The sequence below is a fragment of the Zeus faber genome (assembly GCF_960531495.2).
Source record: "Zeus faber genome assembly, chromosome: 12".
In the NCBI taxonomy this organism is placed as follows: Eukaryota; Metazoa; Chordata; class Actinopteri; order Zeiformes; family Zeidae; genus Zeus; species Zeus faber.
In genome coordinates, this window is record NC_137196.1 from 23,127,034 (window position 1) to 23,149,691 (window position 22,658).

General features: G+C 46.7%; 1 protein-coding gene across 3 annotated transcripts in view; it reads left to right on the forward strand.

Moving 5' to 3' along the window:
• Nucleotides 1-19,084, forward strand: part of tnk2b (tyrosine kinase, non-receptor, 2b) — a 47,536-nt gene extending 28,452 nt beyond the window's left edge. For 2 of the 3 annotated variants that reach the window (XM_080010903.1, XM_080010902.1), the window contains exons 4-18: nucleotides 1,669-1,965; nucleotides 2,088-2,240; nucleotides 2,740-2,903; nucleotides 3,667-3,786; nucleotides 4,046-4,172; nucleotides 4,318-4,464; nucleotides 5,149-5,243; nucleotides 5,379-5,573; nucleotides 5,993-6,084; nucleotides 6,816-6,938; nucleotides 7,903-8,336; nucleotides 8,594-9,745; nucleotides 12,679-12,774; nucleotides 15,231-15,361; nucleotides 16,214-19,084. In XM_080010903.1, coding sequence (XP_079867029.1) covers nucleotides 1,669-1,965; nucleotides 2,088-2,240; nucleotides 2,740-2,903; nucleotides 3,667-3,786; nucleotides 4,046-4,172; nucleotides 4,318-4,464; nucleotides 5,149-5,243; nucleotides 5,379-5,573; nucleotides 5,993-6,084; nucleotides 6,816-6,938; nucleotides 7,903-8,336; nucleotides 8,594-9,745; nucleotides 12,679-12,774; nucleotides 15,231-15,361; nucleotides 16,214-16,220 — 3,333 coding nt within the window. In that variant the 3' untranslated portion in view covers nucleotides 16,221-19,084. The remainder of the gene's footprint in view (nucleotides 1-1,668; nucleotides 1,966-2,087; nucleotides 2,241-2,739; nucleotides 2,904-3,666; nucleotides 3,787-4,045; nucleotides 4,173-4,317; nucleotides 4,465-5,148; nucleotides 5,244-5,378; nucleotides 5,574-5,992; nucleotides 6,085-6,815; nucleotides 6,939-7,902; nucleotides 8,337-8,593; nucleotides 9,746-12,678; nucleotides 12,775-15,230; nucleotides 15,362-16,213) is intronic. The other variant, XM_080010904.1, reaches the window with a different exon arrangement.
• The last annotated feature ends 3,574 nt before the right edge of the window (nucleotides 19,085-22,658 follow it).

Consider the following 22,658-nt stretch of genomic DNA (forward strand, 5'->3'; position numbering starts at 1 on the left):
CAGAGACACGTACCATGTTTAAAAAAAAAAAAAAAGCTCTACAGCATTATGTCATGTCTGGTCCGATGTTAGCGTGAAACCGCACACCGCTAGCTACTGTTTATATCTGTCCAGCGGAGGATATTTGGCGCTGCGGATCCCACAACGCCGCCACTCGACTGCCAGCACCCGCTCTTACTGCTGGAACCTTACGCATGGGCCCGGCGCTGACTCACAAGTTACATTACCTCTGAATCATTCATTCATCGACCATCACTGTTGTGGGGGGAAAAAAACGGCAGAAAATTAAATGTTTTGTGGTCCAACATATCACCCAAGAGTTTTTTTTTTTTGTTGTTGTTGTTTTTTTTCTCAGTATGGCTGCAGCAGCTCTCATAACATATAACACAACATGCATACAGAGGACATGACAGTCATGTGGAATTTATGACCAAGCAGGTGGAAGCATTGATTAGAATATCAAGAACAGGCTAGGAAGTTTCATTGCTTTACTGTAATGCAGCCTTAAAGACAACGTTGAACTATTTCACGACATTACGAAAAACAAAAATCCCAGGTGGTATCTCGTCTCATATGAGTACGGCTTGGGCGGGGGAGATGCCGCGCCCCCCCTCCCTAGGGACCCGCCTCCCTGAAGGCAGCACCCGGACGGGGGGGGAGAGGTCCTCGACGATCGCCGCCTCAGATGTGAGACGGCCATATTGGTCCGTGCACCTCCCATTTAGTGCATGCGCTAACACTTATCTTTCATCTGAGGCTTTCAAACAAAGCTTTCCCTTCAATGGCGCAGCCGGTCATACATTTCCGTCGGGTTCACGTCGAGGTGAATGGCATTCCTTTGAGCCCGCACACAGGCAGGCACGCACTCCCAGACTCCCCAATGCACACGAACACACACTCCCATTCACAAACAGGTCAGGCAGCCTAATCTAATAGTGCTTTCTAATGGGCGCTTCCGAAACGGCCCCGGTAATTCCTGCCGTGTTGTCAGCGCTTAGGCAGAGAGGCAGGGTCTCTCTCTCTCTCTCTCTCTCTCTCTCTCTCTCTCCCCCATGCACACATCTCCTCTGCCCCTCCATAGAGGTAATGGAATTTCCTGAAGTGATTTAAAAAAACATTTTTTTTTTCTTTCTCCCCCCACCGGATAAGTGTGCCTGTGCTTGCAGTTGTGCGTATCCCTGCGTGGACCGTCGCCAGGTTTTCTCTCCTTGCGAGACTCCATTAATTTTGTCCAGGCTATGTGTTTATTTTGACGCAGGGAGGAGATTAACGGGTATATCGGTGTGGGCCTATAGGGTGAGAGGAGATTTACGAATCAACAGAGGAAGACTGCATGCGGGAATTAAATGCGCACACCTATCCCGTACCTCTCAGTAATCCCACCTAACGAAAACACTAAAACAAGCCTATCAATCTGAAACACCCCCCCCCCCCCAAAAAAAAAGACTAAAAACCCTCTGTTCTCTGTTTTTTCATACAGTTTTCCATAATGTATATGTCTATTTTTACACTATAATCTAAAAGCTATGTATAAGAAAGCTTAATTAAAAGCAGAGTATATAGAAGAGGGGTAGGAGAAGATAATTTCTTGTGAAAGGATTTGATACGTGTTTTTTTGTTTTGCTTTATTTTTATTTTTTTGTTTAATCTTTCTGCCCTTTCCTGTAGGTCTTCAGCGGCAAGCGGCCCGACGGAGGAGACTTCGCCCAGCAGGGTCAGCCCGTCTCCTCTTTCCGGAAGCTGTCCCCGCCCCCGACTCTGGGCCTGGGGGAGGGGGTCCTGGCCTCCCAGCCCGGCGGGGGTCTGCTCTGCGGCCTGGGCCAGCAGCAGCAGCAGCAGCAGCCGCCGCAGCAGGCGCTGACCTGCCTCATCTCCGACAAGGACCTGGCGCTCTTTGAGAAGCTGGGAGACGGCTCCTTTGGCGTGGTCAAGAGAGGGGAGTGGCTCACGCCCCCCGGCAAAGTGGTGAGGGAGGGGGTGCCGGGGTTTGGCCTCCGCGCTATTATGCACCCTTTTACACATTTCGGACAGTTTTGGACTTTCACGCGCCCTTTCGATGTCGCTTCTCTCCGGTTTTATTTTATCAGCTTAACGTGGCTGTGAAGTGTCTGAAGACGGACGTGCTGAGTCAGCCCGACGCTCTGGACGACTTCATCTGCGAGGTCAACGCCATGCACTCCCTGGACCACCAGAACTTGATCCGTCTCTACGGCGTGGTGCTCACACACCCTATGAAGATGGTAGTGGATGGACGCACACAAACACACACACACACACACACACACACACACACACACACACACACAGTATAAACACTCACTAACCTCATATCCTGCACTTATGAAATCAGGGCGGACATCTTTAAGGACTTTAGCGTAGGTGATGGAGGAAGCAAGAAACACGTCATTGGGAGAGTGACTGAGTAAGCGAGTGACTGAGTGAAGGAGGGAGGGATGCAAGCAGACATGGGATTAGAATAAGACGCAGCATCTCTACTCCTTTTATGATGTTATTCCAGTTAACTTGTGCTCCTTTCGTATGTGTGTATTTTAAAGTGTGTGGGCCACACCGTTTACTGTAGAAGCCGTGATGTCATTCAACCTTGGTTAGACTCTCTTGCTCCCCTCTTCCTCTCTCTCTTTCCATCCCTCTATTTTCTCCTTTTGTCCTGTCCTTCCTTGTCCTCATCTCATTCCATCTAATCTCATTTCCCTTCCTATTATCTCCCTCTCCCTCCAGGTGACTGAGCTGGCTCCTCTGGGTTCGCTGCTGGAGCGCCTGCGCTGTGTGCGTCCTCAGGGCCCGGTGCTGGTCCACACGCTGTGCCAGTACGCCGTGCAGGTGGCCTGCGGCATGGCCTACCTGGAGCAGAGGAGGTTCATCCACAGGGACCTGGCGGCCAGGTGAGGAGCTCAACTTATTTTACAGATGGAGGCACGGCTCTTCAAGCCTCCCACGGCGGCAATGCTAGCATCAGCGTTTACCAAGGTCCTATACACTCTATGTAAATAATAATAACTTTATAATAAGCATGATATAGCTTATTATATATATATATATATATATATATATATATATATATTTCAAAGTGAGCTGATAAGTGCCTTACAACAGATATGACAAAAGGCCATTATGACACAAGCAAAACAGAAATCAAATAAAAATGAATTGAAATGTCTAAATAGCCAATAGAAGATTAGAAATGAGAAATACAATAAATAATGTGTTTTCTATGCTTTTGGATGGACACGAGATACACCTTTACCTTTGCTAGTGATCTTGCTCGCTAGTCGCTACTGCTACAATTTCGCAGATTACGATGTTAATTACTGGAAATCCCCAAATGCCACACACATCAACTTCACCTTAACTTTGTGTTTTATGGTGAAGTTGGGAATGTACGTGCATGTGTTTATTTGTTATTGTTTTATTCATGTATTGTCTGTGCTTTATGTTTATACATATATGTTGTCCTGTTAGTATTGTCTTTTACCTGGCTACACATTAACTTTCCTTACAACAAGATAGACAGACAGACGGACAGACAATTTAACCTCAAACTCCTACCAAACAGAGAAGAATGCAACTTTGGGTTTTGAAAATGTCAAGAAAACTGATACTAAAACCTAAAAACTAGTCTTTTCTTTTTTTCTCAATCCCTACCAGGAACATTCTCTTGGCGTCGGCTCACAGAGTGAAGATCGGAGATTTTGGCCTGATGAGGGCTCTGCCCAACAACCACGAGCACTACGTCATGCAGGAGCATCGCAAAGTCCCCTTCGCATGGTGGGTTGGTGTGTGATGAACGGTGAGAGGCTAAGAACCAAGAGGGAGACACTAAACAAAGCTCAGAGCCAAGCCCAGGGGAGCTTCAGATGCATGCGGTTTAACTAGCGGAGGCTTTACCTCAAAGGCTTTCACCCATTCAATTCAATGAGACAATTCCCCCCAAAGACGTGGTTAGTTCATTGTCTGACCGTTTTGTTTGACATCAGAACCGAAACTAGTATTTTTGAGGTTTATCAGCTTTCCTCTTCACTTCCAGGTGCGCTCCAGAGAGTCTGAAGACCAGAACCTTCTCACATGCCACGGACACATGGATGTTTGGGGTCACGCTCTGGGAGATGTTCACGCACGGCCAGGAGCCCTGGCTGGGCCTTAATGGCAGTCAGGTAAAAGACACGCACGCACACACACGCACACTCACGCACACACAAGCACACACACACACCCACACACACACACACACAGTCAGTCACTCAACTAAGGCATATACACCATCACAGCCATGTTAATGCTGTGTCGCTCTCTCTGCAGATCCTGCATAAAGTCGACAAGGAAGGTGAGCGTCTTCCCAAGCCGGAGGACTGTCCCCAGGACGTCTACAATGTCATGCAGCAGTGCTGGGCCCAGAAACCAGACGACAGACCCACGTTTGTTGCCCTCCGAGAGTTCCTGCTTGAGGTACGGTAGTGTTTACAATTCTAAAACTTTGAGGGGGGGGGGGGGGAAAGAGTTGTTTATTTATCCATTTATTACTTTGTTTGTTTGTTTATTTATTCATTCATTCATCCATTTATTCATTTATTTATTTATGTATGTATTTATTTATTTATTTATTTATTTATTTATTTATTTATTCCTTCATGTATTACTTAATTTATTTATGTCATCATTGACGTATGTGTTTATGTATTTATCACAAATTTATTGATTTATCTTTTTCTTCGTTTAGATGAGATTATTCCATTTTATAATACTCCATCTCAGAACACCACAGTGCACTACTACACGACACTACTGTTTTGGCCTTTTGGTTCTGGTTCAAGATAACTGGTTCAAGAATAGACATTTTTATTTCAACCTGGAGTAAAGTAAGGAATCACTTGGATTCAATCTCTTTACACCTCTATTAAAACTATGAAACAGTCCTTTATCGTTCGTCTTCTCATAATTGAATTGACAGCCCCACCCAGTGGATCTAATTGGAACTGCAGTACAGCTTAAGAGAACATGTAAAAAATGGACAAGATGAAATGATAGCTTTGATATGTTCCACTGCAACCAATATCAACATATTTTTCTTCCTTACTATGTCCGTTATATAAGAAAAAGCCTTATTTGTGTGTTTGTGTGTTTGTTTTGCAGAGCATGCCCACAGACATGTGTGCCCTCCAGGACTTTGATGAGCCAGACAAACTTCTAATTCAGGTCAATGATGTCATCACCATCATTGAGGGCAGGTGGGTCACCTCAGCAGCTTTTAATACAAGAAAGTAAACAAAAACAAAAAATTATCAAGTTATTTTTTTATTTCAACAACCTTTTATCGTGGATGCCCTGGTTTGAATCTTTTTCGTACGTCTGCATCTCACCAGGGCGGAGAACTACTGGTGGCGCGGTCAGAACAAGCGCACCCTGATAGTGGGTCAGTTCCCCAGGAATGTGGTGACATCGGTGGCTGGTCTGTCCGCCCACGACATCAGCCGACCGCTCAAGAACAGCTTCATCCACACAGGCCACGGAGACACTGACCCGCACCGCTGCTGGGGCTTCCCGGACAGGATCGACGAGTAAGGAGCATCCTCCGTCCACTGAACTCACTAAATCAACCGTTGAAGATTCAACTTTGAAAATCTATTGTAAAGAAATTGTAAAGTCACTAACTGCTACTAATTACATTTAAAGGCCTAAAAACACATATTGTCCATTCTAACTACATAACAACTATCTATGTTATATAACTTTGTTTTTTTAACATATGGCGATCACCTTGAAACGGTTGTCTCTAAAACGTAATGTCAGGTAGTGACCCATAGAGGACAGTAGCATATCATTTTAGTCTTTCTTTAAAATTATTATTAGTCTTTGTCTATTAATCACTATGTTATAAGTTATATTCAGTACACTGTATATGTATGTCTTTGACTCCATCTCTCTCTCTCTCTCTCTCTCTCTCTCTCTCTCTTTCATCCCTCTATCGCTCTCATAGTTTGTATCTAGGTAATCCTATGGATCCTCCTGATGTTCTGGGTGTGGATCCCAATGCCACTCGGCCCACCCAGCTACCGGGTCGAGCTAAAAGTGAGTAGTAGATCTGATCATTCAGACCTTCCAATGTCCTCTAGTCATTTTATACACTAAGATATACCACTTCTGCCTGTTGTCCCTCAGAGACCCCCTACGTCAAAACATGCAAAAAATCTCTCTGATACAAATCTTACGGCATTGCAGTGTTTTTATGGCGGACAGTACATTATAACACCTAGTAATTGATTCAGCTATTATTTATATTTGAAGCCACACTCATGTGCTTTTCTAACCAATCTGTGACTATTAAGAAACTTGTGCCTCAAATTATGCCAAGGCCGAGCAACCCACCTGTGATGTCTGGCGCCCCCCTGTGGGGGTTTTGCACTATAGTGTTGCATCCCACCAGAGGCAGTAGCTCCTAACCCGAGTAACACAGTACGGAAATCCAAGTAGGCCTTTGCACAGTGCAGCTCCCATGTATGTTAGATCCCCAAGGAGCTTTTAGCTGAGTTTTCACATCTCTCGTCTCGGGCAGTGCCGATATGAATGGAAGAAGAAAGTGTTCCAGAATTGTGTTGTTTCACTTTCTCTCCCCTTGCTAAGCTTTATGAGGGATGCTATCTCACTTCTGCTTCTTTCCTTTTGTCCCCCTACCTCAACTTTCTGCCCTCCCATGGTCTTTTCTTTCTGTTTCTCTCTCTCTCTCTCTCTCTGCTTCTTTCGCTGGGCCTCCTGGCGGCCATGTTTTTTGTGTTTCGGGTGGGGCTCTGTTTTGCGTGCAGAGGAGTCCCCCATCCGCCCGCCTCAGCCGGTGCTGTTCCTCAAGAGTAAGTGTGGTCTCTCTCAGCAGCTCCTCTCCCATTGCTCCTGCCATCTCTGTTCTCTCCTAGCTCCACTCCTCCAAGGTAACATGCCACCTCTCCTTCCACCCCTCCGTCATCGCCCCTGCGTGTTCACTCTCCATGTTTCTTCTGTGCTCACTGACATGCAAAGTGATTTTTTTTTTCACCCCCCTTTCTCTCTTCCCTTTCCTCCCTCTAAGGCAAAGCTTTGCTGTGTATTAGGAGATTGAAAGTGCTACTCAGAGAATTATTTTTTTTAAGGATTGTTGCATGTATCTTATTTGTGAATTGTTTCATATCTTAAAGGAAAATCCTGGCGTTTTTTAACCTATGTCTTGTTTTTTGATCGTTGGGAGTGACAATGGACAATTGGGGCAATCATAGTCGCCAACTAATGTGGTCGCAATTGCCCCACTGGACCACACATTGCGTCTATTCTCTCAATAATATATCGTATTTAAAGATTATTGTGCCAATCACTCTGGTGGACTCCCAATGATCTAAAATAAGGCTAAAAGGTTAAAAGATGTCCTTCAAAATTTGGCTATGATTTGTGATGGAAGATAGAATGAAACATCGTGTGCTTTGTAAAACAACATTGAAATACTGTCTCCTACAGTGAGAGTTTGTCAATACAGTATCTTTGCCGATCGTCCTTCCTAAATTGTGTTGACAGAAGCCAGCCCGTACCTCAGCTCCTCCTAGGATTCTGGGCATCCTTTCCTTGTTACATAGATTTTATTTTTCAAACACATCGCCCGCCCCTCCCCAAACCCACGCTGTTGTGGAATTGGGAGAGGAGCGAATATTTTATGTATTTTGCACGGGATGACCTATTCAACCCGAAGGAGAAGCTGTAATACTTCTAATAATTCTTCACTATCGGCGGAATCAGAATTTATCATGTAAAATTTCTCCCTCGTGTTATTCCAATATTGAGTAACAAAATACACAGAAGAAATTCTCTGTTAAATCACTAAACATTTTTTACTTCATTAAACTTGATATTGTGTCTTTATGTCCACAGAACCTTCCTACGATCCCGTAACTGAGGACGAGGATACGTCCGGGGGACTCAAGAGGTTATCGTTCAGGAAGACGGGTACCGTCATGGGGCTCAAATTGAAACCCGCCGCTTGGGTCTCCGCCTCCAAACAAACGGGAGGCGGGCGGGCCTTGAGCTCAGGCCTCGCCTTGAACAGCGAGGTGTCACTGATAGACTTTGGCGAGGAGTTTTTACCTCCCACGTCCTCTCCTTCCCCTATGGTGGAAATCCAGATCCCCACGTTGGCTAAGCTGGCGTTGGAAGCGGACAACATCCTGGACCGGACCCCCCCTCAGAGCCCATCTCGGTCCCTGCCCCGCCCCCTCCACCCAACGCCTGTGGTGGATTGGGACGCCCGGCCACTACCCCCGCCGCCAGCCTACGACGATGTGGCACAGGATGAAGATGATATGGAGGTATGGTAGGAGGTGATATAAAAAAAAAAAAAAAAAAAAAAAAAAAGATTTCATCATGCCACAATTTTGTATGCCTGTTTTTCAATATGTTTCCAGGGGAAGGAAATGGAAAACTTTATCTGCTGCTCCGCTATCGCCCAATTCAGTCTCGTAGTCGCTGTATTGAAGTTGTAATGAAAATGTCGAAATGTGCAATATGTGACAATGTGGGTGCTTCAGTGCTATTCAAGTTTTTGAATTTTCTCTCTCCGAATTAGGTGAGTTCCATCAACACGTCGGAGCAGCAGCAGCAGGAAAAGCAGAGTGACTTTCAAAATCCAATCAAGGCTCTTGAGGGTGAGACCCCGGCCTCCAAGGCTCCAGACAGACTCGGTCTGGAGGACAATCTCTTTCTCCACAGCAGCAACCACCAGGGGCCTTCCACCTCCTTCTCCCAGTCAGCTGAGATCTTCCAAGAGCTCCAGCAGGAGTGCATGAGAAGGCTGAACGTTCCCACCGGAGTTGTGTCCCAGTCCACCTCACCATCCCAAAGTTTGGCTTCGTCTCCCCATTCCATGGAGGTTTACCGGCAAATCGTGCTCTCGTTCACGGACGACAAACCCCAGATCCCCCCCCGCGTTCCTATCCCGCCTCGACCCCTTAAAAGGGGCGACTACGTCCCCACTCGCTGGTCGGCGGAACACTCCAGCACCACAGAAGACGCTTTAAGCCCAGACCAGGACAGACCACCTGAGATCCCCCCCAGGGATCCTTTGTCCCAGCTGGGCTCCAGGACGCCCAGCCCTATGGGCTTGGTCCTGGGCTCTCCTCAACACAGAGGCTACTCTGTCAGCCCCAGCTCCCAGTCGGCCCCCCTCACGCCCTGCCAGTCCTCCACACACACCTACGGCTCCTACCTCTCCTCCTCGCCGGGCAAACTCATGGCCACGACGCACAGCTTCGCCTCGGACCCGAAATACGCTGCGCCGAAAGTGATCCAAGCCCAGGCCTACGGCAAGGACCCGGCCCCCAAGGGCCCCTGCATCCTCCCCATCGTCCGTGACGGGCGTAAAGTCAGCAGCACCCACTATTACCTCCTGCCCGAGAGGCCTCCGTACCTCGACCGCTACGACCGCTTCTTCCGGGAGGCGGAGAGCTCGCCCGCCTGCAGCGGAGAGGAGATGCCGGTGCGACAGAGCAACACGGCGACCGTCAGACCCCTGGTTGTCAACAGCCAGACCATGCAGGGCCACGGCCATGGAGACCTCAAGACCAACTTCTCCTCTAACAATAACAACAGTCTCGGGGAGACGCGGCCCGGGCTGAGGATGTCACTCAGTCTGCCCAGGGTTTGTTCAGAAGGAATCCAGGCACCGAGCTTCGGCCTCAAGACAGAGGGAGAAGGGAACACCGCCGACAGGGTGAATATGGTAGGTAAACATTCGCATAATTCATATAATGTATGTGGACAAGCTGTGCTTCACTTTGTTTTTTGGTTTTATTATTATTATTTTTTTTCGTAACCTGTGCTGTCAGCATGCTGGGAATACAACACAGAGTATTTGTTCCATTGCATCTAGGACATAGTTAGTCTGCAAGTGAAGTTCAACTTCTCAATCTGCAATGCAACTCTATATTAATCATCAAGATCTGCTGCAATAACTCTGTCCTGTGGACGACCTGTGGGATGACAAGAGCACAGCTTTTTGTTACACACAACCACCAAATAAACAAAACAACATGTACATGGAAAAACATAAACATCGAAACATCAGTCCAGGAAAACTGGAAGAGAAATTCCGTACGTGGCCTCTTCCTGTGATACTTATGGTTATGGTTAGTTATGAGGAAGGAAAGAAGAGGGATGTAATTAGGAGGGTGTTGGGTGTGCGTGTGTGCGTGTGTGCGTGCGTGCGTGCGTGTGTGCACCGGTGAGTGCATGGGGCTTGTCCCAATTAGTTCTTGCATATGAGGTCGGAATGATATCGCAGCTCCTACGAGCAGCAGAAAAGGCCCCAAAGCCGTATAGACGCTTCACGGCCGCAGGAAAGCCCCGAGCACCCCGCCCTGCAGCCAAAGAAAAAGCCCCCAGAGAAGCCAGGAGCCCGTGGAGCATAAACCCGAGCCAGAGAGCGCGAGGAAACCCCGCATCCCCCCAAAGCGCACACATACAACCCCCGTGTGCAGGCACGAGATGCGGCGCAGGACCCGGTGCTCAAGTGCACAACACAGGCCCAGAGCTGGGCCCCACGCCGACAGACTGACACCCTACCAGATCCGGTCGGCTGGCGGGGGCCTCCAAGCCCACCAACATCCCGCATAAAGACGAGGCCTGCCATACCACAACCGGCCAGATGGCTCACCCGGCCACAAACCCCTAGGGCCCACCCATGAAGCCGAGTGGGGTCGGCGCAGGACACCTGGATGACAACCCCCGCTCCCGCTGACGCCCGCGGACAGCCAGATATATGGGCCCTCCACCACCCGGGGAACCCGCCGCAGAGAAGCCACGCAGGGGGAGCAAGGCCGAGAGCCACCCCCTGCACCCCAACCCACACCCACACCCAGGACGCGGAGCAGCCCCCAAGGGGCCCCAGGAAAGCACCCGGCAGCTCTCCCCGCAGCTCTGCCGGGTCGGAGCAGGCCAGCAACCCCCTGGCGCAAGCCGCCAGGACCAGAACGCAGCCGGCAGGGGGCCCATCCGTTCTCTCCCCAGCCATCCCCATCCTCCCCGCAGACCCTGGTCTGGTGGAGTGTTGCTTGTGGTAACATTTGTCTGGGAATGTACGTGTCCCAAGCTAATATGAGTAAAATGTTGTGCTTCACTTTGTATACTTGTAGGATCGTCCTCTGGGACAAGAATAAAGATCGTGGCTGATTGCCGTACATGGCTAGTTGGCGTGGAATAGGCTTAATGTCTTGCTTAAGATTTTAGTCTAATTATTTTTCTTCCCCCAGAGGAAGAGTTAAGTGTTGTTGCTAACAAGCAGAATGCTTTGCATAATTAAGTCATGTCTTATTTGTCTTCCATTTGCTGGGATTTAAATTTGTTTTAATAGAAAAAAAACATTTATGTCAGAGACATAACAAGGTCAGAGAATTTATTTACTATATTTGAGTCTCTTGTTTTGAACAGAAGGGGGCAACACAAGGTAATTTTTCAGCAGTAAGGTGTGTGTGTGTGTGTGTGTGTGTGTGTGTGTGTGTGTGCACATGTGAATGTGATGAGGGTTAGGGTGTGATGTGTTTGATACATACACAGAACAGCACAGTTGTTCTTTATCGGTGAATTGATTCCCTTCTCAGTCAAATGGAATTCAATAAAACAAGCAAATTACAATTGATGCAAAACAACAAAAGAAAGGCAAGAATGGCTCTATGGAAAGCCAATCAATTACCACAGCTCTGTGAAAAGTTTAATAAGGAACTGTAACTTAAAACAGCTATTGTGTTGAAAAAAAAAATTCCATTAAAGTACAGGTTCTTAAACAAAATCACAAAGTCAAAATAAGTTGTACCTCGAAGAACACAGATTACTTAAAGTTGGGCAATAGACCTTATGGTCCATCACATAAATTACAGCCCTTTGCCCAAAGCCGTCCGGTTTTACAAGGAAAATGGGGCAGTGTACATTTTATCTGATTTGTGTGTGGCACAAAATATATTTTTGTATGTGATGTGACAGGAGGTCTGGTCCGATCCCACAGAAGAGCTACTGTAGCACAAACCGGTGAAAAAGTTAATGCTGCTCTGATAGAAAGGTGTCAGAACACACAGTGCATCACAGCTTGCTGCGTATGGGACCGGTCAGAGTGCCAATGCTGATCCCCTGTCCACCTCTGAAAGCACCTACAATTGGCACGTGAGCATCAAAACTAGACCAGGGAGTGGCAGGTTTGTCCCCGTTATACATGGGCACTAATTAGGGATGGAGGGAGACAGGTCCCGATCCGTACCTGATCTAAGGTCTCTTATAGCCTTCTCTCCTCTCCTCCCGTGATACGCAGACTGTGCGCACACAAGCAAGATACTTTCACTTTTGTGACGTCCAACTAAGTATTGATAACACGCTTAGTGTTTTACAAATACGATTTTATTGAGTTTTTGATTAAAGTCGGCACTGATACGTGAAAACAAACTAAATGGGTTTTATTTCTATAGAAAAGAAGAAAAGAAAAGCAAAACGACGGCGGGGGCAGTGGGAAAGTAATGTAACCTGTGAATGCTCGAACACCATGTAACACCGATAACCGCGGCAATCCTAATTAGTGGTTATTAGTGTTGGTTGTAATGTTGTGGGTGATCCGCGTATATGGTACTGTTTGCAGTGACACATCTTGGCCATTTGTGATTTGTGATTCAGGTGCAGGAGGCGGTTCACGGCGGGACGATAGAAGAATGCCAAGCAGCGCTGCAGAACCACAACTGGAATGTACAGAAAGCTGTGCATTACCTCAAGGTGAGGCCACCAGTATTGTGTGAAATTCGATTGGAAATCAGTCAATTAAGTGACATAACGTGAGACGATGAGAGATGTCAAACTTGCCATATATTCAAGAAATGTTACTCGTTTTATGTTTACAGTATGTAAGAAAACAGCTTCTATGCGCATTTTGGATTTTCGCTTTTGAAGTCTTTACTTAACCGTCTGTACTTTTAACTGATGCAATAAAAGTTAGGACTTGTTTCAAAAAGAATACAAACTCCAGTCATTGACACGTGGTGTGGCTCCCTGAGCGTTAAACAGACAAATAACTGTAAAACAGCTGAAAACGCTCTCCTTGAAGTGAAAATCAAAGTGAAAGAATAGTGTGTCTGCTTTTTGAGCTGGCTCCAGGTACAATGAGGCGGGAAGAAAATGTTATTATTTCCCTCCGTCAAAATGAGTGCCCAAAGAAACGGCGCGATTATGTCGCACCATCTCAGCACAAGTATTATTAAATGGAAACCCGGGGCTTCGGCGGCACCATACAGTGGATAATTACTGTCACATTGCCGTGGTATGGTGCAGCTCGCTTATTTTTGGGGGGAGCTATAATTGCCTGTCACTTGTTTTCAAAGAAACTTCAGCTACGCAGAGCCGTCAAAGTCCTCTTTAGGTATTTTGTTGGAGTATGTCAAAACGTCTGGTGAAACAATGCTGAGGCTCTGTGTCAGGCAGAGAGGCTCTTGTCTGGACCACACTGCGTACGACTGCAGTGGAGAAACAATTCTTTACCTGTTTTCTAAGCACCCTCTCTCCTCACGCACGTCGGCTCAATCCCAATTTTTTTTAATTTTTTTGTTCGATTCGGGTGTTGAATTGCAGACTTTCCTTCCTGTTTCCAGGTTGTTGTTTTTTTTGTTTTGTTTTGTTTTAACATAAGCCGATGGGGTGATCTCGGTTGCTCCGCTGCCGCAGCAGTCGTCTGGACCTATTCTCTCGATTCAGATTGTTGATAACATCTCTGCTTTAATAATTAATAATCAATTATTAATACAGGTACTCCTCACTTAATGACCGAGTTCCGTTCCTAGGACCAGGCCGTTAAGCGACTAGTGAACGCTAGTGTAGTGAATACTGAACTGAGACTGAGAACGGTGATGAGATGTATATTGTGTATATATAGTGTATATAGTGTATATACTGTTATTTCATGGTAAGGGGGCCTGGCAATTGCGGACGCTTGTGTAGTGAATACTGACAGACTGTATACACTATATATATGTAGTGTTTATATAGTTTATATAGTGTATATAGTCTATATAGTGTATATAGTGTTATTTCACGGTAAGGGGGCGTGGCGATTGTGAACGCTAGTGAATACTGACAGACTGAGGGAACTGTAGTATAGGGTATATAGGGTATATAGTATATATAGTGTATACAGTGTATATAGTATATAAAGGGTCATGCGCGATAAGATGCTTGACACTGAGACGTAATGATATTGTACACAGCGTACAATACAGACTGATCAGAGAGCTGGTTGTAAGTCCGAACAGTCGTTAAACAGGTTGGTGGTTAAGTGAGGAGTACCTGTAATCAGGTATAATAATAAATAATCAAATAATCAAAAATAATTGTCCCATCAGGGCACCTCTACCATGTTGATTTAGTTGGGAGAAACCAACGGGTTTAATTTGAATAAATCAACCATTAAGTGTAATAAATCAGTCCAAGAAGGATTAAGGAGTTATTTTTGAAACATGGACGACTGGATTCAACATTTATGGAATACAAACAGACAAACTTATTTTCAATAAATTGATTTATTTTATCATGCTAATCTACTAAATAATGGTGAACATGAAAAAATGAAAACGATAAATTATTATTTTTATATATTTTTTTTATATATTTGCAGAACTAATGTCGCTTCAATTACTGACAAATTTGACGTTGGTTCATATTACTTTCTGACTTAGGCTTAACCCAAAGGAAAGGTTTTAGATGCAAATGATTCCAGGTGGGCCTTTCATTTTAGGACCTGGCCGAGCAGACAAGGTTCTCCATGGGGGCTTGGATCAAACAAAATCATTTGGGTTCCGGGTGGAGAGAGAGAGAGAGAGAGAGAGAGAGAGAGAGGGGGGTCAGTTGGTTCAATCTCGGCCGAGACAACAAAAGGGAGTCAAAAGGTTATGGTTTCCGTCTTCTTGCGTCACAAATGGGCGTCGTCGTTGTCTGACTATGTGGAAAGGTGTCACGGAGCCTGTGATGTCAGAGGGGGCTCCCGACGCCTCCTGCGAGCCTCTGGGGAATAAAGTCCGTCAGAGGCGACCTCCGCTGCGTTCCGCCGCCAGATTCCGATATCGTTCGGCTCGGCTCCCGGCTGCGGGGGGCGCGGGGGGGGAGTAACCCGAAAACTCAGCTGAAAAAAATACCGTCCTTTAATATCATCGATAATGAGCTCTTGGATATCCCATCCTCTCCAGGTGGAGCAGCTGTTCTGTCTCGGGCTGCGGAGCCGGGCCGAGTGTCTGAAGCTGCTGGAGACGTGCGAGTGGAACCTGGAGACGGCCAGCACCCAGCTGCTGGACAGCTACGGCTCCAGCAACAGGCACAAGTACGATGTTTAGGACAAGGTGTTCCCCCAAAACCTTGAGCCAGGCTTTGTGTGTGTGTTTTCCCCCGTACGTTCACCGGCGTCCTTCTCGATCTCCAGATTCAGGTTTTTTGTTTGTATGATTTTTTGTGCACTGAACAAGTGACAGCTCTTGTCGCCGTGAACTCGGCTTACCAGTCTTGAAAGTTCCTCTCCAAATGCGATTCACAGCTGGTCATCAGGAATTCATGAAGCTTCACCGCGCTGATGTTTTTATCTCGCTGGAGCTCGGTATCTCTAACATTGGGATATTAACAGTTTTGATTCTGTGCCATCGTGCACGCCGTGCTGTGCAGCTCTGCCTCGTAAGACCAATCAATAATCCCATCAATATTTGATCTCATGTTGAAATGCTTCTGAAACAGCTCTGCTGAATTCTGTTTTGTATGCCGCCCTAAAAAAAGTCCCCCCCCCCCACCACACAAACCCCCCCCCCCCCCAAAAAAAACAAAAACCTGGCGAGAAGTTGTGGAATTTCGAAGGGAGCCTGAAAACAGCCTTAGACTCCACTGCGTGGTAATGCCGTGCGGTGCCTCACAACTTGGCTTTGAGCTGTAATTTAAGGATCATCTCAAATGCTAAGTCTCGTATAATTTCTCTTAGCTAATTACAATACAGGGTGTGTAGAATTAGTATTACAATACCCCGCCAACACACACACACACACACACACACACACACACACACACACACACACACACACACACACACACTAAACTAAACTAATTTTAAAAGTTGCCTCAGAAATGCTGATATAATTAGTTGTATTTAGAGTGAAGCTGAAAGTGGATTCTCTGTGGTGTTTATTTGCAGGCGGTGACGTCTCCGAGTCGAAGGTGTTCTCCACCCGTCACGAGGACACGGAAAACGCGTCCGGGTCAGAAGAACCGGAGGGGGGGGGGGGGCGGCAGAGTGCGGGCGACCGAGGCGCATTTTTGACTTGACCACGACCTGGCGCAAAACGACGGAGAAACCATGGCGGTTCCTCCGAAAACCCCCGGCGTGGAACCTGTAGGGACGGGGAAAATGAGACGTTCTGTTCCTATCGGCGTCCTAGTGTGGGAGATAGAGTTGCACTATGGTTGAAAGACAAACAACAAAAAAAACAAAACAAAAGGAAGTGGAAGACAGCATGTTTAAATATTTTGGGCCATTCAGTGAGACCGTTCCTCCAGTGAGACAGTTCCTCCCGAACGCCGTGAGGCTCTCAATGTCAAGATTCCCTTAATGGCAAGACCACTGCCACAGTCCAACTGATGTACGCGGTATCGTACACGTTATTATGAGTATTATTACCACAGAGTGCAAGTTTATTTTTTTTATTTCAAAAACTCAAAAGTGTATTTCTGCCTCCAGACAACGGTTGGCAGATCTCCAGTCTGCTGCAGCCACCTCACTGTGTTAATTCATGAAAGGTCATTTGATTCTCCACCGCCCACGAATGATACCTCTAATACACACACAAATACACACGCTTTTTCAAGTCGTATTATTCAGTTCAGCCACCAGGCGAGATAGGAAGAGTATACCTGATTTCGTTTTTCGTTTTTGTCTTTGTTTTTACATAATGTGCACCATACAATATTTATAAAGGAGTCAACTTTTAAATATTTATGGCTTACAAGTATTGTAAAAAACAATGGAATATTTAAAGTTTGGTTAATACCTATGTATATTTAAGTTTCGAAATTATTTTTCCGTCAACAAAGAAGACGGGTTTTTTCTTTCCTTCCCCGGTCGAGGCCACATTTTCTGATTTTTATTCTTAATATTTGAACGTGTCCCCCCCCCCCCCCCCCCTCTTTTGATTGACAACCGTTCCTTGAATAAATGGTCGGAGGGAAGCGGCCACTCAGGCTAAAGACGCCTAAAGTCTCTGGAGACACCTCTGTGTATTTCCAGCCGTCTAAGCACCGATCCTCCACACCGACTGCCCTGCGTCAGCTTAAAAAACAACTTGGTATTTTCTGCTTGTGTTCCGGCTTCAAGTTGGAACCTGATAACGAACCTTACCCTGGGGGACCGTTCCTGCCTGATAACGCTCACCCAGAAGTACGACCGCCATCAATTGTGGTCAGCACCTTCACCGGCAGTCATTTAAACTGGTGCCAGGGACTTGTTTTTACATGCTCAGTGTCACATTTGGCCTTTAACGTGGCGAGGAAGACTTTAAAAGGTGCTTCTTATTAATCTACTAGGGTGTGTAGCAATACCACACGCATGCACAGACACACACACGCACGCACGCAAGAACACACACACACACACACACACACACACACACACACACACACACACACACACACACACACACACACACACACACACACACACACACACACACACACACACACTCTCTCTCACAGAGTTTATCTCCAAAGCACTCTATGTTGAAGACCTGACTGCAAGTGATACAGATGGCATTTCAAATAACTAGCCTCATTAGGAGAGAGAATAGCTGGAATTTTGATTTGGCCAAGCTATTCACTTCACATAATCTTTATGAGTCTCCAGGGGAATACAACAAACAACAACTTTAAGTGCCAAAGTCCCTCCAATCTACGCTGAGGATTGAGTGGAGAGGACACTGATTTGTTACCACAAGGCTATAATAACAAAATAACTCATCAACTCCCGACAGATGTGGAAGCCCCGAGCGGAACCCATTTAGGCACAAATCTCAAGTTTGAGCTTCATGTCAAGCGAACCCTCACATCTGATTTGCTTAAAAAAAAAAAAACGTTTGGCAGCGGTAGACACACAGAACTCTCTGGAACGACCATCAGGGCCGGACGGACACTTGTGATTTGGAACATTGCCTCAGCAAATCTTTTTCCTTTGTGCAAGAGAGGCTGCTACAGAACCGGTTGACCTCTTAGTCCGTGCGTCAGTCGGCGCCATCCAGTGAACGCAGTGCATCTGTCACTGTGGAATCCACTGATTCACTGTAGGAGAGTAAAAGCGTGGCCATCAGCAGTTAAAGTCACTCGAGTGTTGAGTGTCGGAAAAGACTGAGGTTGTCCCTAGACACTCACATAGGGACAGTTTTGTCGTTTCCCCTGTTTTTAATGGTTGGCTTTAGGATAATGGCTTTTGGTAAAGCTGGTCCTGAGTCAGTATTCAGGTCAATACCCAGGGCTGCTTCTCCCCAGCATGTTCAAGTGTTTTAGTGTGTGTGTGTGTGTGTGTGTGTGTGTGTGTGTGTGTGTGTGTGTGTGTGTGTGTGGGTGTGTCTGTGTGTGTGTCTGTGTGTGTGTGTCTTTTTATGTGTTATAGCAAGCTGCTGTAGATCTATTAGAAGGACTGAAGTGAGCCTTGTGGTGTCCCGATCAACCACAATCTTCTTTTCCCTGTTGTCGTGTTAAGGCTTTTACATTGTTAAACTCTGTTGAGCTCCTTCCGCATTTCGTTCAAATCACCGTCCCCCAAGTGTTTTAATATTATAATATATTTTCTATGTTCGATGCAAGTCGCCCTTTTTGTTTTCCTCGGTACGTATTATCTTTCCCGGAACATTTTCTTTTTGGTAACTTGTGTACAAACTGTCTCCGCCTCATGTTTTTTTTTTTTTTTTTCTTTCTTTCTGTTCCTGTGGGTTGACAGATTTGTGCGAGAGAAGTTCATGCTTCCGAATAAATAAATGTATTTTTTATGAAAGAATTAAATATTTTTTACAACGGTTAATACTGTGTTTCTCGCTTTCGTCCTTAGTTTGAGTTGTTTAGCTTTTATTTTATTTAGAGAATCACTGCCCACTGAAAGTAATTCACCTGCACACTGAATGACTCTCCAAAAATATCACCGCACTTACTCTGGGAAACGGCAAGGGCAGTTCTGAGAGGTAGTGTTATTTCATTCTACACTCACACGAAAAAGGAAGGACAAGAATGACAAGATAAACAAGAAGAGCAATTAAAAGACTTGCACCCCCAACGAGCCCACTCACCCACTGCGCAAATCTGAAATGAGATCCGGACAGTTACATCTCAACTTGATATCATCGTCCATCAAAAGACACAATTCCTCACGCAAGGAACAAATGGAAAATTAGGTACATTTCTTGCTAATCACTTGAAACGCAATAGAGAAAAAACATTTATTACAGCCATCAAAGATCTATAGAGTAGGATAACATACGTCAATGACATAACTCGACTCCACATGAGGGCCCCCTGGTTGCTGCGGGTCGGGTGCCTCCGGGTACGAGAGGTGGGCGTGCTATGGCGTAGTCGGGTCCGGGCGAGGGGGTGTCCGCGTGGCCGCTCCCCGGCCGGCTGCGCCCGTGCTTTAATCTGGTAGCGCTTCGCCCATCTCCCCCAGTGCCAAAACTCATACTCAGCACATGCACCACACAATAGGCCTCGGGTTTGCAGGGCGGGTGGGGTGCGAGTCCTCCAAGCAAGTCGAACCCGAATCACTCGCACCTCGTCAGCCCCACACCCCGCAATTTAAACCGCAATTGGTAACCGCACAGATTGAGCACTGGGGTTTTCCAGGGTGGGTTGGTGTGGGGGCATGCTTGTCAGTGAGTATAATTTATTATAATCCGAATATTTTCATCCTTTACTTCTTCCGTGCATCGTTATGTTTATGTATCGCCGTTGAAGAGTCGTCTGCTCCGGTCTGAGCCACCATTATTTCCGGTGCGTGTGTGCGCGTGTGTGCATGTGTGTGCGTGTGTGCATGTGTGTGCGTGTGTGTGTGTGTGCGCGCGTTTTTGTGTTTGCCTGAAGTGATAGATCGATCCAAATCAATTAAGTCCGCGCTTGTTGTAATCATTGATTCTGGCCGGGGCAGCGCGAGGCCTTGATCCCCGTGACAAAGGAGACGCCGGACGTTGCATTGACGGCATCGATCGCAGCAATCCCGATCTGAATTGGCCTTTTCATCCCGCCGCAGCCCCGAGCACTTTGGCGTTGGTGCCTTACACAAAGTGTTAAAATAATTTCCTAATGTTGAATGAAAAGATTATTGATTTTCCCGTAAACTGTAAATTCCTGTCGCGACCCCGGATTGAATGCGGCAAAGGTCAAAGTTCACTCTCTCCCTTGAGTGGATGGGGGGCGCGTGTCGCAGTCTCTACGGAGCGAGGGACTTTCAAACTTTTTTGTCTATGTTTTGAATTGATTTTGGCGAGTATAGTTTTTTTTTTATCAGTTGTGGAGTGCAGATACAGCGGGCAGGGGGTGCTGGGGGTGGTGGGTCGTGTGGTTCCGCAGCGATTTGGGACCTCGCCGGGTTGACACGGACGCACGGCGTTAAGATCTACCCCCGCCGTCGGTCGTCGCCCTCCCCCCCCTCGGCGGCGTGAAATCCGCAGCCAGGATGAGTAGTGCTATTGTGAAAAACGAAAAACGAATTTTCGCGATAAAAAGAATGTTGTCTGGACACGGAGGTTAAGCACGCGGTGCCTCACTGGAAAGTGATTCGGATTATCCTCAGCGAGAAAGATTAGGATCTAAATGTACGATTCAAAATGAGAGTGGATTAATTTGACTACTCTCTATGCAGTACGTTACATCCGAGACAGCGGCTTGCTTTGGGCGTGGCGAGGAAGGCCACCCGATTACAGCCTGTCCAGGAAAGTCCTCTGAGGGAGGGCTCTCCTCAAGGGAGAAGAGCCCAGCACCAGCGGGGACAGATGGGGGGGAGCCCCGCGGTCGGACCCAGGCTGAGGCTGAGGCGGGTCAGGGGAACAGGAAGGAGAAGTGTCGGCTCAGGGGCGAAAGTAGTGACAGGACGAGCCAAAGGAAAACAGGCGCGTCTCCCATGCGACTGTAAGACCTGGCATGCTCATAGCGTTGATGAAATGAAGCGGTTCCTGCAGAAAACCGGAAAAAAACAGAAAACAAGAAGGGCCTAAAAGTCCTCGAATATTTTGAAGACAAGGTGTTATTTGTTTCCTCAGTCGGAACCCAGATGATGAGCAAAGAAGAAAGTGGCTTTGCCGGTCGGGGGATGTACAGATTGAAGAAAGTTGTACAAAAAGATCCAACTAGAGCTCAGCGGTGGAGACCACCCGGACACGGCCTCAGGGCCCCTCCGGCCCCCACACGGTCTTTTGCCTCTTTGCTTGTTTTACAACGCCAGGCTTTAGAGTGGAAACGCTCAGCCTGAAATGGAGCAAGAGACATGAGGAAAAGAGCGCGTCTGTTCAAGGCTCATTTTCGCCCAAGAAACACACCGTGATCGTCTCGAGGAGACGGAGTGGAAGAGTGAGCGGGGCGGGGGAGCCGCTCTCAGCCACGTGACCTCAACCGGCCGAGTGTGAGGGTTCTACTGCTGTTCTCCTTATCAGTGTGTACTAACCCACTGCAGGCCTTGACGGAGCACGGCGTTTAACTAAGCTCAGGTTATTTTTGAACAATTGTAACCAAGAGCTTTTGTTTTCGCGAGGAGATTTTGAACTGAGCGATGGGTTGCATGGGCTGGCAGATGTCTGGAGAATGCCCGCTGATAAAAGACAACACACATGGGCACACACCAGGGACAATTTTATTTCCCCGGCTTTTATTACTTTAATTTATTTAAAAATCATTTTAACGCTTTTAAAATGCGTACAATGACGCCCGTCGCCTTAACCGATCCTTCTTTAGTCTTGTGTGATGTTTTAATCACAAACACGAAGCCCCAATCGTTCATATTGGCATTTCAATACCGCCCTGCTGAGTGATAATCATTTTCTGGATGTTTTTCTTTTAAATGTTTTTTCTAAATTAAAGTTTTAATTAAATTTCTTTACCTCTGAGCCGCAGGGGGGTGGTTTTAAACCTTTTGCCAAAAAAAGGCAACCTCCAAGCGATAAAGAACTGGCGACCGGTATATCTGCTCTGCACGGACTACTAGCTCCTGTCCAATGTTCTGGAGAATAGACTTAGGAAGATAATGGCAGAGCTCATTCCTCAGGATCAGACTGCTAGATCCATCCTTGGCAATGTTTCACTGATTCTGGACATTCTGGACCTTTCTGGTTCAGTGGGTTTAGCTGCTGGTCTCATTTCATTAGACCGGCAAAAGGTGTTAGGGTTGAGCGTCAATACTTGCGGGGAACTTTGGAAAAGTTTGGGCTCAGCCCAGTTCTCACTGCGAAGATCAAGGTTCTGTATCGGGGCACTCAAAGTGTACGGAAGATCAATCGGGGTCTGAGTCGGCCTTTTAATGTGCACCGGGGCTTCTGACCGGGTTGCTTATCATCTGGCATGTTGTACTCACTACTTATTGAGCTAATGCTACAAAAGATCCAAAATTTGTTTTATGT